This window comes from Tyto alba, unplaced genomic scaffold, assembly GCF_018691265.1.
Source record: "Tyto alba isolate M040663 unplaced genomic scaffold, T.alba_DEE_v4.0 Super-Scaffold_7, whole genome shotgun sequence".
Lineage (NCBI taxonomy): Eukaryota > Metazoa > Chordata > Aves > Strigiformes > Tytonidae > Tyto > Tyto alba.
The window spans coordinates 36,577,581-36,593,831 of NW_024881328.1; the positions used below are offsets into that span (position 1 = coordinate 36,577,581).

The 16,251-nt window shown below is 42.9% G+C and overlaps 1 protein-coding gene across 1 annotated transcript in view; it reads right to left on the reverse strand.

Moving 5' to 3' along the window:
• Positions 1 to 15,423, reverse strand: part of ITGAV (integrin subunit alpha V) — a 50,803-nt gene extending 35,380 nt beyond the window's left edge. Inside the window, exons 1-2 of the mRNA XM_032995198.2 lie at positions 15,108 to 15,423; positions 10,946 to 11,073 (exon numbers count right to left, since the gene is read on the reverse strand). Coding sequence (XP_032851089.2) covers positions 10,946 to 11,073; positions 15,108 to 15,259 — 280 coding nt within the window. The 5' untranslated portion in view covers positions 15,260 to 15,423. The remainder of the gene's footprint in view (positions 1 to 10,945; positions 11,074 to 15,107) is intronic.
• Between the last annotated feature and the right edge of the window lie 828 nt (positions 15,424 to 16,251).

Below are 16,251 nucleotides of genomic sequence, written 5' to 3' on the forward strand. Positions count from 1 at the left end.
GAAAAGGACAACAGAAGTGATTCTAATCTGCAGAGTCAACCGAAACAAGCAAGTAATCTGGGACTACATTTGCTCTTAGATTGGCACTCTGTAGAAACCAACGCTGAGCACGTAGCATCACAGAGAACTAGAGCCTTTCTTCTAGTTTCATCAAAGCTAATTGAAAAGCCCAACTTCCTTCTGTCACCCTTCCTGAATAGGTGCTAAAGACATGGAGGGCCTGGTGATCAGCACATCTGCACAGGTTCATGTACACTTGAACACATATACTGTCACCCTTGCACTGACAGAAATGTCGTCTGGGGACCTGCACATCACCTTGTCAGGGTACAGAAAGCCAAAACCAGACCAATGTTTTCCAAACAGGTAGTTGTCTTTAGCACACTTCTAAAACCTCCTTGCCTTTAGTTAATGAAAATCCCCCCAAGGACAGCTTTGCTGGAAGGATGCAGTTGCGTGACTGCGAGAGTTTCAGGTGAAGCTGTCCCCAAGAGGGGTAGCAGTTCCCATGTCCTCCTGACCATACATTCCTGCTGCCGGTCTCTGTCTTACCACTACTACCTTCCGGTCACGTAGTCACAACACGAACCACCTAAGAATGAACCCCACTAAAAAATATCCCACTGGATCAGGGACCAACCCAGCCAACTGCATGGGGAGTGAAATAGAGCTGGCCTGCTGGGGAGAAGACAGAAACGTACAGCTGGGAACTATATACTTTTTGGCAGCACCAGGGACTTAAAATTCGTTTATTCTAATTGTAACCGCACCCAAGGTTACACGGCCTAGAAAGACAGATTTGGCTTCTACTCTCCATCTGTTCAGCTACTCTCAAATACAAAGGAATCTCTCAGTTTTACTTGCTAAACAAAACTTTAAACAACATAAAACTTGAGAATAGTTATGGCATGGCCTTTTACACCTTCCTGCTGGATACTTATACAATGCTATATATCTGTGAGTAAAATGAAAGGTTGTATAGCAGTTTTATAATGTAAAGCAGAATCCTATCATGCCAGGTACTATAAAAGGGTCTAGGATGTCAACTTCCCCTGCAAGTTTAAAACAATAGGCAACATGTAGAAGGAATGGTCTTGCCGCAATATCAGGGAAGCAGCCATGCAGCATAATCAGCAATCTGATTTTATCACAGGTGCTAAGAAGTTAGTTCCTTCAAGTTTCAGCTGAATTAATCAGATGAGGTGCCATCTACGCACAGTCTACGCTGATTGCCCTGGAGAAGAGGGGAAGCAGTAGTTTAACCACCACATGCCGCCAAAACTGCCCCCCTCTGCCTTTTCCCTGTGTGTTCTCGAGCTGCAGGTGCTGACCCCCCCTCAAATAAGAATCAAATTCCAGGACAGCATCTACAAAAACTTCTCTCCCTCAGTCTTTAGAGGACAAAACTATTTATTTTACAGTACTGAAAAAACCCTGACTCAGCTCTAAAGTGAGGACAATACTAGAACCCTCTCTTCAATTTTATTTTACTCGGTAAACATCTAGGCTTTGAGATATAGTCAGAAGGTGGCATATAAAAAACTAAAATCTGCAATCAGAAAGCAAATGAACGTGACCCCAAGTTTATAATGTTCCAAATGTGATGACTTCAGAAACCAGCATCATAATTTTGGAAAGCCTAAATAACAAACTAGGAATTCTTATGCTTAAAAAAAACACCCTGCCACATAGCAAAATGTGCTCCATTAGGCCGTTTGGCTAAATAAAATCTATTTATTTATAGTACGCTACTATTGCAAAAATATTTTACAAACATCTTAGTCAAATCATGTCATGTCAGCGCAGATACACATAACAAAACAACATCTGCTAAAAGGTTAAGATGCCTTACATGGAGTTTCTCTTAGATTCAAACCTTCTCTAGGTCCTCTAAAACTAAGGGGGGCATCTTGGGGAGACTGGGTTGCTGTTCAGCTGAAGACTGGATTTAACACAGGAAAGTGCATTAAGACACAAAAACTAGCTCCAAGTAGAAAGTACAGCCATTGGAAATGTGGACTTTTCAGATAAAAAATTACAAACATTAAGCACAGGCCAAATCTAATGTTAACTCTCCACTGAAGAAGAAAAGTAACCTTTATTTGCCCACACTCATTCAAAATTCTCCCTAGGAAAACACTATGTAATAGAATATGAGCCTTTCTTAAGTCCATAAGAAAAACTAATTTTATGAGGAAATCTGGAAAACACCCTGTCATCAAAAATCCCCTTGCTTTAAATGAAACACCATTTGGGTTTCTGTTCTTGACTAGGGAAAACAAACATAAAGAACAGTTAAATGTGAACCCTCACTGAAGCAAATCAGAGTTAAATAAGGTGTTTTAGCTATACTGTAAAGTAGATATGTCATGGGATGATACAGGACCGACTTAACCATTTCTGTGCTTTCATGTAAGTAAAGAGCCTGACTTTATTATTATTTTATCATGGTATAGCTTTTCAGTGGTAGTTATAATAAAAAAAAAAAAGGCTTCCCCCATACTCTTTAAAAAATAGTGTCTACATTAAATGAAGTACTATAATACAGGTAGGATTTAAACACACAGGGATTTATAAATCCATACCAATATTTTTATGTATTATAGTCAGTCTCACTACTGTAGTAGTTCTCATAGCCACTGCTGAGTTTTTTATATTTCTAAATTCTTTTAGAGTGTCCCAAGAATACCTTAGAAATGTCTTTAAACCAATGATGTACATTTTAAACAGGCATTCCAATGTATGTCTAGACAATACAAACTATGTTCTGATGAGATTTATTCAAGGAAACGTTCAGAGTTTTTACACAATGCTATTTGTCAGACTAAAACGCAGCTGCTGCAGGGACTCCTACTTGATCCTTCATGAAATTCCAGGATTAGGTCACTTGACCACAGGGTATTACTTCCTGCCTGTAAAGGCAGCTTATGCCATGTTTCTTCCTTTGCTCCTTCCCTCTCGCTCTAGTAGACATCACATGATGGTTTTATATAACTCTTTTATAAGGGAAAAAGGGCTGACATGCCAAGTCAAGAGTGCTTTGTCTCACAGGGTCCTTTCCAGGTGGGCGATGGGGTTGTCAAGGCAGGAACAGAATTGCTTTAAAAATCCATTACACAGGTGTATTGCTGCTGCTGGACCAATGGAACACTGTCACTTTACTGCATTACACAGGATTAAAATTTATAAATTGAAACTAATGTGGAAAGATGCTGAGTAGAAATTGCAGAAAAACAAAAAAAGATTGCCTAAGCCATCTCCCAAGTATAATAAAAAGATCTAAAGTTCTTTAAGCGCAGGATTTCTTTTGGCTATCAGCGTTGGATGCTTGGCACCTTCTTGTTCCCCAATGTAACTGTTATCAGTTACAGAAACAATGGTGTTACTACTGAATGACTGCAGTTGAGTAAGTAGATCGCGTTGTAACTTGCAGCCCACCTGTTTGCATAGTAATGAGAAAACCGAACTAAAACATTTGCCCCTGATCTTGACTGCCAGACTTGACGGAGATAATCATGAATCAAGAGGTGGTGAACTGACCAAGCCTGGTTCAGTGTCATCATACTATGAATACTTAGGAAGTTGCAAGATTTAAATAGCCACCCAATTCACAGACATTCCATTAAAATAAAACTCTTTGCAATAATGCCAATTCAAAGTAAATGATGTTGCCTCTTCTAGGTAAAAGGAAACTTTATGCAGCTAGCCAAAAGACGGCTAAAGTTATAAAATATATGAGAGCACTGTTTTCATAATACGAGAACCTTACATGGTGTAAGGCTAGCTATCTTCCACCCAAAACCCCGGCAATTACAGCCTTAGTTAATGAGGCAAGAGCAAGTGAGTACAAGCTTATCTTTACTTGAAACTCCCCATGCTGTGAGGCAGCTGATGGTATAGCAACCTTGGTTTAGCCACAGTGTTTTCGTTAATGACCCAGGGAGACGGGAACACAGACCTTCCCACTATTCCCCTTCCCTCTTCTGAGGTATGGATCCTGTTTCTTTCCCCAGGCAGTGCTGGAACAAAAGCATCTTTTCCCTTTGCCTAATATAAGACTTTTTTTTTTTTTCCATCTAGTCATACTTTTTTTTTTTTTTTCCATCTAGTCATACAGTTGAGATCCAGCTACACACGCAGAGAGCCAGCAGTATTCATGCAGGAGTTTACCTAATCACAAAAGCATGAGCGTTTCCCCCCCCCCCCGTCAGCTGTAACATGCAGAGGAGGTTTTATACATTCTGCCGCCCTCTTTTGTATTCAGAGCAGCGTGTACCCAGCGCAGACTTCAGTTATGCCAGCACACACACGATAAGGATAACAACCAAACTTCAATAGGAATGAGGTAATGATAGAGGTAGCGAGATAAAAATCAATCCATTTCACTACAAATGAATGAATGGTCTTCACGAGATTTATTGTTTTATTGTTGACTAGATCAATAGCCTTCGAGATTGAAATCCTGATAGAGATTACACTCTAATACTAATGAAACAATCAGCTAAAAATAAAACAGTACTTTGTGAAAGCATACTATTTTCACAAAATACCGACCGACCCCACACTTCCTTCTCCATCTCCCTGTTCCGTAAGTGGAAAGGATGGGGCTGTGAACAACTGACTCACTTGCACAAATGACCAAAATCTCCAGAAGGCAAATATAAACTCATAACACCCACTCCAGTCATAACTTCCCGACATCAGCAGATCTTACCTTGTGCAATGCTACAGCCCAAAGCTGCACAAGGCAGTTAAAATACCCACTTCAAACTAAATAGGTCACAGATAGATACAGCCATGCCAAACTGGTGGTTTAGGCTTCCAAACAAAGACTCCTATTGTCTAGAATCACCCACTTGGGGATAGAAAAATAAAACAAAACGTGGACACATAAGGAAGAATCGGGAGGGTTTTTTATAAGCATTTCCCTTTTCAAAAGCTTCTTTTTCCTCTTTTAGCACAGATCAAAAAAATCAGTCTTAAAATAATGTCATTCAAAAATATTTAAGAAAAAAACATTTCTCTAAAATTACTCCGGTGCGTCAAAACACATGGGAAGGGGGGGAGAGGAGGGACAGTACAACTGTCAAAGTGATAAAACTTTCTGCAGCCAAAGGCTATACTGAGTTCTTCTTCCAAAGCAACAGAAACACACCACACAAAGCTGAAATCATCTGAGATGCTCTCAGTTTTCAGTATTCAGCAGCTTCTGTAAACTTCCCCAATCCTGAATTTTGAGATCCGATACAAGGAATGAAGGCAGTCAGGAAAGCTTTTACGAAAAGGAGGAAGGACAATTTATCAGTGTGGCGATCTGTTACGCTGTCTCAGAAGGGCAAACCAACACATTGTCTTAGCGAGCAGATCTTTCTCGGCTAAAAATGAAATCTGCTCAAGAAATCTGCAACTGATTAGCATAGAAGTTCAAAGTTGTTTTATGAGCATATTTTCCTTTGTAACAGTTCGTAGAGATGTCTGCATTTCATCAGATTATTCTAAATGCAGAAGCTCTTGAAACAGCCTCAGCGCTGCACGTTTTGGTGCTGACAAAGAGCTGTGCTTTTGAGCATGCTGTATCAGAGAAGGTATGTTTCTCCAAGTTTTCTTCAAAAAACTGCCTGGCTTTTGCAAGAGAAACTCTATCACAAAACCATTTTATTACATTTTTATGAAGAGACAGGGGAGCATGAAGAAATGCTACTTCTACCACGCCACTGTTCTTGACTGATGAAGAGCTAGGACTCCAAAGATGAAGAGTCAAGTAATATGATTAGGACAACTGTTTCCTTTTGGAAAACACGCACATAGGAAACTCATTTGGTTTACATTCATTTGCTACATATTGCTCACATGTGTACAGTCTGATTAACTCCAACTGGTCGCAGAGATCTCTGAAGAATTTGTTTGTTTGTCAGAAAATTCAGAGTGATCCTGCTCTCTAAAACTCCATGGCCAAATAACAGCAGTATTTATCTAGAGGTCAGACAATTAGCTAAGTGTATCCACTCTGCTATTCTGCGTATGCCAACCTGAAATACATAAATAAAAACATAAAGATGACTTACTGATTTTTGTAAAATACACATGTGACCACCGCTCTGCTCACTGGTTGTGTTGTCTGGCTCAGTGAGCTCTTGATCCTCCTCTTGCACAGAACAAGCATGTTTAATGTTATACACAAAAAATGAACAACTATACAAAATAAATATAACCTGCAAAAAAACCCTGAACTTTTCAAGAATCTTTTTTCCCGGAGCAAGATTATGGAAATACTGTCTGTGCTAGTCCACGAAGGCTGTGGAGGGAGAAAAAGGGAAGGAGAATAGATGTGTCTAAAAGAAATATTTTTGGGGCCTTTGTCTCAGAACTGATCAGAAGCAGAAAATGGACTGCTATATTAAGTGCATTCCTTTTACTGTTTACCCACAAGAAATATGTTTTTCCTGGAAAAAGCTGCTAAGCAGCTGGCAGATGGAGCCAATTGTTAAGCTTTCTAAGAGAGGAACCACCTCTCCAGTCAGCCTTATAGAAATAGTAGTACTAGGGGTCAGCAAGCTCTAAGAGCAGTTTTTTCCACCATTTGTTTTTCCAGATTCTTTCTTCTTTATAAGATTCAGAACATTCCCCTATTGCTGTGCATTAGAACAAAACTAAACTATGTTTTCGTTCACAAAATTATCTGGTGAGGAAAACAAGTAAGACTGAAGGCAAATATTAACCCACCTTGACCTATAACTTGGAGGTTTTGGTAATTTGAATGTGAAATGTAAAACATCTTACAACAGAAAGGATTTACTAATATTGTTTATGCTTATGGCAGTTTTGAAGAATATACCATCTTGGGAATGTAACTTTCCCCCTGGTGCTTGTCCTGAAAAAATACTGCCTCCTACACATTCTGAAACTCTTGTTAACTGACGCAGAGGAGAAAAAATCTCAAGTATTTTACAAAACAGTTCAATTGTAATTGTTGTAAGAAGTCAAGATATACAAGAATAGAAATTCCAGAAACTATAGTTTTGTGACAGTAGCACATTTAGCTACTGAATTAACAAGGTAAACAGCAATAAGGCAAAAGAAGTGCAGATCAGATCTATTTCTATCTGGATTTGCAGGATAACCTGCTAAAGTCACAGATAACAGCACTGCTTCGTGTTTCACTTCTGCAACAGGAGCAGTGAAAGCGTGCATGTGTGGAAGCTTGCTCTGGTGGTTGGTTCCTTTTTCACTTTAACCTTTATGTGCTGCCAAGAGCCAAAGCCAGCCTGAAATGTATGCCTAATGACACTTGAAGTCTTAAAAAAAAAAAAATAAAAACAAAATAAAAAACTTTCTGGCCATGTACGCACAAGCACATGCAGCACAGCTATATGCACCCCTGAATCTGAGGGCATTTTCTACCGCACATGTTTGTTATGCAATTTTCACATAGTCATAACGATGTTAAATCAAAGCCAACTGATGTCAATGCTAAAAAGCTCAGAAGCCCCACAGCGAAGCATCTTTACATTTGGGAAGTGTTAATGTGTGATATAAACATTTTGCCTTCCAAAGCCACCATGTATACCAGAAAGTCAAAAGCAATTAGTATAATATGCACAGCAATACACGCACACAGACATACATACAGAATACTCCTCAGTATATTTTTACCTAAGTGTAACCATTGTGCTAGGAGATGTAGGCAAGGGGAGATCCCCTTGCCCCTTTGAAAATATACTGCTGTTTTAAATTAGAAAATATACTAAGTAGAAACAGTGAAAGAACACCTTTTTTTTGGCCAGCAGTTTAAAAATTGTAATATATGCTTTAATGAAGGGCTTTTCACGTTACAGGCTGGTGGGAAGGGCATGGATGGCAGGGAAATACATACACTTCCAGCATGAGAGCGATGAGAGTTCCATGGACTCCTACTGCCCAGCATCCCTCCTGAAAGTGCTGAGTTGTCACACACTGGAAGGAACAAAGTAGTAAATTTGGTACTACCAAGAACTATCAGTTTAATGACTTATTGCTTTCCTCCAGAGGAGCTGGGGTGAGGGCAAATGCAAGTAACAAGCAACAGTGGTGTAAGGTAAGGGCCTGAACTCCTCCAAAGGTTAACACGAAGCAGCTAGTACCTTCTCTCTTGGGCTATGCTATAGCTGTTGCATTTGTTTCATGTCAATGAGCACACTTTCGTGACAATATGATATTAAAACCAAAAGCAAGTGTTAGAACATAAAACCCACTTCTGTGCAGCTGAGCCTTTGTATGGATGGGGAAAAGGACATAAAGCTGGCGGAAAACTTCACTAAAAAACAAGAAATGTTTACCAAAAAAATAGTAATTGAGAGATAAAAACCCTACCCGTATTTATCTGTGATACTAACATGAGACAAGTGGACAAACACCACCTCACACGATCAGGACAAAACTCGCTCTGTCCTCCTTTCCCTCGCTACGTTGACAGCCCGGCAGCAGGGCCTCCTCCGGGCCCTCAGGTGCTGCGTGCAAGGCACAGGGCCTGGCCCGGTCCGGGGCCTGCCAGCAACGCCGGCCGGCACAGGGAAGCAGGAGGACCAACAGGGGCACGACTTCGAGAAGTTACAAATCTGCAACTCCACATACGGAGTCTGGCATCGACAGATCAACAGAAAAAAGCCACACGTACAAATGTTCTCGCTGTTTTCATGGGTCAGATTTTTCACTAGCTGTAAACAATTAGAAAAGAACTCTGAAGAAACCCATCTAATGAATTATGCAGAACCTGTGCTGCTGCTTTTTCCATTAACAAAACAGCTCGATAATCTTGGGGGGTCGGGGGGAGGAATGAAAATCTGCCTTGTACTGCAGGGCTAAGCAATACCTCTGGAGTTACAAATCGTATTACACAAACGTTGCACTAGCGATGGGTGAAGTGGAATTCTTGCAGAGGTTGTGTTGTCATCTACAGAAATCACCTCTGCATTAGCACAAGTCAGTGCTCAAATCTTCTGCTCTCTGTTTCCTGAAAAGTGAATCACAAGTTGCCCCCAGCCCCTGTTACCTTACGAGGTAGGGGCAGGCAAGAGCAGGGGTTTACAGCGTGTTGGCAGCAAGACATTGTCATCGTAATGTAGGGAATCAACCACTGCATCACGGACAAAGAAAAAAAGACATTTATTTTGTCCCTGCGCATTTATTATTTTATTTTGCTGACATACAATGCCCCTTTTCACCCAGAGAATAATTGACAAATGCGTTATTTCCCAATTCATTGCCACAAAGCTGGAATGAGTTAAAAAGTGCCCGAAATAAATCCTCTTAAGCTATTATGACCTGCTGTTTTTACTGTTAAATTTCTAGCAATTAACATGCCCATTACTTTAAGGAAAATTAGAAGCAAAACACTGTTTGCCCAGTAGCATATACCTTGAGCAGAGACACACAACAAACCAGCGTGGCCTTTATATCTATTTACTCTGCGTGGCATACGGAAAAGCCTATTGCAAATGCTCACAGCATAAACAGATAAATGCACTTCCATCCCCAAAGGAAGATGCATTTTGAACCTCCCCAGGTGGCTTCTCTTTCTCTACCATAAGTTAATTGGCTATTGTATTAGCAGTGCTCTTTAATTAGGGAGATCTAGATTCTTTCTTTAAAAAAAGAAAACACACTTTTGTATTCTAGTAAACAATAAGCCCAAAGTAACAGTAAAAGCAACTTTCGCTGTCTTACACCGCTGCAGACAAAGTGTCACACATTGTAGCTTGCTAGAGATTTTCAGTGATCTGGCAGAAACACTCCTGTAGAGTTAAGCAGAGACTGATAATGACTTGGGGTTTCTGTGCGCTCTCAGGGTTTTTTGGTGTTTGGGTTGGGTTGGTTGGTTTGTTTGTTTTTTCTCAAGAGAACCAGTAACATAGTAGTTTTCCAAAAAATACATGGAGATTTCAGAAATCTGAACAACAGCAACACTTTGTGGTCTACCTTGACAATGGAACTGGAAGGTCTTCTCCACTCTTTTGTACACGATGTGCGAAGGCCGTATAAATCTAACAGCCTTTAGACTGCCGAGTCAAAAATACCAGCAGAGGCAAGAATGACTTATAACCAAGTAGACCTTAAAAGCACAGGTGCTTCCTCTGCCCTACCACATGGGTCTTGCCAGTCCAAACCTATGACACAGAAAGGTTTTTCCGCTGGCCTGAAACATGCATGCTGTGGAAAACAGGATTCAGCACTGGCTGGCTCAGGCAGAAAAGCACACGCGGTGCGTTCTCATATGACCTGCCACAGCTTGTGGAAATCACGGTGGGCACCAGAGCGTGCAGACCAAGCAAAGAGTTTAACGACAGCATTGTTGCTGCTCAGCTCTAGTACACTTCAGAAACGGGTAAGCAATGCCTCTGACCCGAGGCACCCTGCGTGCTGCTGTCATAAACGTCACAAGTTCTATGAAGCTACCTCCGAGGGGAAAAATAAAAAAAAGATTTATTTTTTTTTTTTTTCCCCACAGCTTGAAGTATATACTCCCAGTTTCAGATTACACTTCTGAGTATTTCCACCTATACCACCTTTGCTGCCATTAAAAAGTATCTTTCCTCACATGCCATGTTCTTTAATAGGCTATAAACCCCTTGGGGGGTTCATTAGGAATTAGGTTGCTAAATTTTTGGGATTGCTGTAAAGTACAGAGGAGAAACATAAATAGATTAAAATAAACCAAGAATAATATATGCTCCCCTAGGATTTCAGCACATACCAAGGACAACAGAAACCTTGAAGAGAGGAAAAAAAAAAAAAAGGAAAAAACCCCACAACACCAAGAAAAACCAAGCCTTGACCAGTTGCCAGTCCAAAGACAGCTGCATTCCCATCGACCGTCAAGAAACCCCATGTGAACCTGAATGCCTTCTGCTCTCTCACACGAGGGTTAGAGCAGAGATGCCCCTTCACCCCTCAGTGAACTACACGTTACCTGTGGAGTCAAATATAATCGGCTGGCAGTTTCTGTTTGAATTCCAGCTACATTTGAGCACCTGGCCTCCTTCCACTATGTTGTGCTGGGTAGTGTTTGCTTTTGGAGCTCCCACCAGAAGAAATATCCTGCAGGAAAAAGAAGAAATAAAACAAAGGTTTTGACAGCTAAGGCACAGACATTGTCACTTTATGACATATGAAGAGTTAATAAAGCTAAAGGATTTGCCCCGTCAAATCCAAATCTGAGTAGAACTACTTGGAGTTTCAGAGAAATTCCTACTGGGTTTTAGGTCTTGGGTCCCTCTTTTTTACAAGCAAAAGCAGACAAAAAAAAAAAAAAAAGAAAAGAAAAAAGCCGAAAGAACATAAGAGAAAGTTGAAGTATTCTGTCCTACCTAAAATGGTACTTAAAATTAGACAAACACTTTGTCTACTCTTTTTTTCTTTTCAAAAATATGTCTGTATGCAGCAGAACAGGAAACCATGTACTTCTGTAACTTAAAGTCATCAGCTGGCATAATTTCTGGTTAATTTTGTACATAAGAGTAATTCAAGGAAATCAGTCAAAAATGGAAACAATATATAAACAAAACAGTAGTAGTTCTGAGCTCAGAAGGTAGTAAGTGGTGAGTCAGCCTAGTAGCAGCAAATGTTCTTTTAACAAGAATCTCCAAGTACCCAAGTGTCATCAACCGCAGGTTTGTACATTAATGAAGCTTTACTGAAATTCATTACACAGTAATCATTTTCTTATTAAGATCTGTTGTGCTTTTACAAATCTCTGCTTATACGAATGCGTTAAGTGCACCCTGAGCAGGAACTGCTATGAGATTATGTCTGTGCAGGTGGTAAAACTTCTGAAGTTGCTAAGTAAGAAACAGGCTAAATAAAAAGATGGAATAAATAAGGTGCTTTGCATCTTCCAGCAAGGTTATTAACATCTTCCAGGAACTCCAACACCTCTGAGACACACCTGACTCATCAGCATTTTCCAGAGGAAGTCAATTTGAAGTACAGACAAAGACATATAAAAGACATAAAATAAATGCCTCCTTTCATCACCATCTGCTCTGTTGTGTTCATTTAGATTGTTTAAGGGAGTATATAGCTTGCAAGAGCAAGTCTTATCATCCCAGATCAGGCATAATGGTTATTTAATTTTGAAATTGGGTTAGCTGAAGAAGCTGCAGGACAGGTTGGAGAGAATGTCTAAAGATCGGCAGATCCAGACTTACCAAATTTGCTCTGGTTTGCACAGTCATCTTCCAGACTTCACTTCAGTACAGAGCTAAGTTTTTATTTCTTAACATGTAAATGCCAGGTATAAACACGTAGCATCTCATCAAAGCTCAAGTCACACAAAGACCAACATAAACTACTAGTTTTCAACCCATGTGAATTTTCAGAACCTTAAAAACTCCCTGATAGAAAATCCAGGCTAGCTGGCAACCCATTTGTTTTCCTTAGTTGCCATTCATAGACTCTCTAGATTCCAAGAATAAGAATTTGAAATGCTGTAATCACCTTAAAATGTTCTCTCTGGGCATAACAGAAATGCTTGAAAATAAACATCATAATGGCAAGTAAAGAAACACATTAATTATAATAATTACAATCTATTAGACAAGTGGTAGCTTGTATTCCACTTTATTCTTGTATCATTAGCTTTCCGGAAGCCCCTCCAAATTCAAGACTTATTTTAAAAATATATGATTCCCATTCTAATCATACATTTTAAATCTTTCTTCAGATAATCTTTGTGATGAAGTTTATTAACAGGATTACCAATAAAGGAATCATTAGGGGAACTCCACAAAGGTTTAGTCACCTGTTCTACCAAGCCAAAAAAGATACATTTTTATCCTAATAGACCAAGCAAGCAGATTTTGTCACAGGTCTTACATTCATATACAACTTATCTAAATACTAAGAAGTCTCTAGTCCACATACGTTGGGAAAGGGGGAAGAAAGGGAAGATCTTTATTGCCAGGAGGATACGCCAGCTGTGCTCTGACACAGCCCATCTCCTACCTGACACAGCCACCCGCCCCGCCGCGCCGCTGGGGAGCAGCCTGGGCGCGCACCCAGGCAGAGGGAGCCCCGCGGGGTGTACTGCCAGCACCCACCTCCCGCCAGCGCTTCGCCACCCGCCAACCAGGAGCAACCGGTACTTCCACATACGTGGATACGGGGAGACAGACTGTCAAATGCAGCCCTCTTAAAACACAGCATGTAGGAGAAACCTTTTTTGGTTTTTATAAAGCTACGTTCGGTCCCCTAGTATGACAGTTATGCCCTCTGTCAGGCACCACATCGCACCCCGATACAACACTACTGCTTTCCTTCCTGGAATAGGCCTTTCCAACTGGACTTCTAAGTATGCTTTACTTTGGTATCCAGCAGGTCAAAATAGACTACAAAACAGCAGCTTCAGCGTTCAAGAACTAATAACAGTCTTTTACTCCAGGCTAGTCAACCCAAATAGCTCTAGCTCGACTAAATTTACTTTATCTCCAGTACTCATGTAAGGAACAGGCGAGAAACAAAACTTCACCAAAGCAGCAGCGAAGGTGCAGGAACCAACGGACACACATGACACTTAATAGCAGCCACATAACAAGGCTCAGTTTACTAAACCCCTTTTGCTAATCGTGCTGCTCAACAGTTCACTGAGTTTTCTACCCAACATTTAACTGGAGACATCGCTGAACTCGCTGTTCATCGCTGCCTTCCCTCCCCTCCCACAGCCTGCGGGAACCTGCAGGCTTTCCAGTATGCCCAGTGTGGGTGCTGATCCCTCCCCAACAAGGGAGAAGACACAGGCTGTGGAGAGGACACTGATTACAAATATTTCTGGCTGTTTTGGAAGGCAAAACATCAATCCCCACAGGCATAAACCCAGAATTCAACACCATTAGAACCTGATCCTGTAGAAGCTGCACAGCTACTTTGTTTCAATTGTGAACTTAAATTTAGGATAAAGTATAGTACTAGGGTTTAGCTTCAGGGATGCAGACTGACTTCTAGTCACACCAAAAAATCAAGGAGAAAACTCTTAAAAATATGGAGCCTTTCGTGCTGTCTGAAAACCACTAGTGTGCCAACACTGCTTTCTTTTTCAGCCATGCACTTTGAGGTCAACAGTTATTGTCAAAATAATGGAGAGGTTCCAAGTAGTGACTTCAACGAGAGTTGGGGCACATAATTCCTTGCTGGAAAGCAAGGAAGAAGGTTTACTACATGCATTTATGAGTCTCCAGAGAACTTTGCAGCCACACATGCTGACTTATAAGTCAAGGGTGGGACACAAATAGAACCTTTTTTGTTTTAGTACTAAGACTTGTAGGATTAAGATAGCACAGAAAATGTTGCAACACATGCAAGTCAAGACAGGATGACTTTGAATATTTGTAGGCAATAAAGAAACGCAAACACGTCTAACTGATGTACTGCAAAAAGACTTGCTCAATAGCTACATAATTTGTTTATAAAGTTTTATGAGCTAAAGACCAAGAGAGAGAGAAAATCCCGTCAGCATGACGGAAGCCAGCAGCTTTTCCAGCTTTACAGCCCTTTCCTAAGATGGGAAAGGAAGGAGAAAATGTGGAAAAAGCTGGATGTTAACGAAGCCCGCGCTTGAGAAACACAAACTAATTCATTATGGCAACACCACAGCTTTGAAGTTAGTTCTGCGACTACGCAAAACTCTGAAACACAGCAGCTACTGCACATCGCCTAGTTTTTGTTTAACACCAAAGACGAACGCGGTTAGGAAGCAGATGTCTTCTCCGCGCTCCCCAGCAGCTCGGTGACCCGCGGAGCCCCGGCGCCGCGCAACCCCCGCGCTTCTGCGAGGAGCGGTGAAGGCGAAGCGCAACAGGACTCGGGAAACGGGACGGGACGGGACGAAGCCTCCGGGGCGAGACGCGGCGAAGCGGGGCCGTCCCCTCCACCCTCCCGCACCGCAGGTGTTACCGCCGTTACCTGCCCGAGCCGGGGACCGAGGAGGCCGTTCGGAACCCCCCGGGTGCCGTGCCCGGGACCCCGCCGAGCCGAGCCGAGCCGGGCCGGGCCGTCCCGGCTCCCGCCCAGCCAGCTCCCCGCTCCGGGAGCCCAGCCCCCGCCTCGCCTCTCCCCCCCCCCCCTCCGGGGCAACTTACGAGGACGGGTCGGGAGCGAAGAAGTCGACGGCGAATCCGAAGTAGCTGCCCTCGGGGCCCGAGTAGACGGCCGGGCGCTCCACGTCCAGGTTGAAGGCGCTGGCCGGGACCAGCGCGCCGCCCAGTACCACCAGGAGCGCCAGCCGCGCCATGGCCCGGCGCCGCGCTGGCTGCGGCCGGCGGGGAGCGGGCGGCGGGGGGGGGCGGTGCGGAGGGGCCGCGCCTCTCCCGCGGCCGGGCGCGGAGCGGAACCAGTTCCTCCCGCCCTCCGCCCAGTTCCCCCGGGCGGCCGGGCCGGGGCCGGCAGGAAGGAGAAGCGGCATCACGGGGCGGGCCCCGCGCCGCGCCCCGCCCGCGCTGGCGGGAGCGCCGGGCACAGCCCGCCTCCGGCCGGCCGAGCCTGCCCCGCCCCGGCTCGCGCTGGGAAGCCTTTCGCGCGGCTTCAATCTGTTTCGGGAAAGCTGGGGTAGCAAGGAGGGAAGTGCGTGCCAGCGCGGAGCCGGCCCCGGAGGAAAACCGCAGCGATTTTCTAACTTGGAGGATATTAAATGAAGGGATGTCAGCGCCCAGGGCGGCCGCAGGGAGGCCCGGCCGGGCTGAGCCGGGGCTGTGAAACCTCCCCGGGGGAGATCCCCCCCCCCCCCCCCCGGCCGGGTTCAACTCACGGCCCTTGTATCGTCTGTCGCTAGTAAGATTTGAGCACGGTGGCAGCGATCAAATCCCGCGTAGCTTCGTCCGCATCAGCCTACAGCAGAGTTGCCCGTCTGCTCAGCAGAGCAGCGTTTAAGGAAAAAGAAAACATGCTGGAACACCTGGAAAGTGGAATGAATTCGTATGAATTCAGAATATTAATTTGTAAAACCCACTACTGTTAGCTGGTAATCAGCATCACACTCTTCCCACCAAAACTCAAAAGTGTTAGCTTTGCTTTTCTCATGTGAGCATGATGAAGTACATCATGATGTTTCAAGACCTAAGTGCAAGTTAAAAGTATCCAACACTTATTTTCCAAGGGACAGACTCAGAGCTAAAGGAATCCTGAAATAAAATAAAGTATGAAATAAGCATATGAAAACCCACACAGCTGTAGAAGAAAAAAACCCAGAAAACAGGTTGTGCAGAGATTATGCTGAGGCCTGTAAAA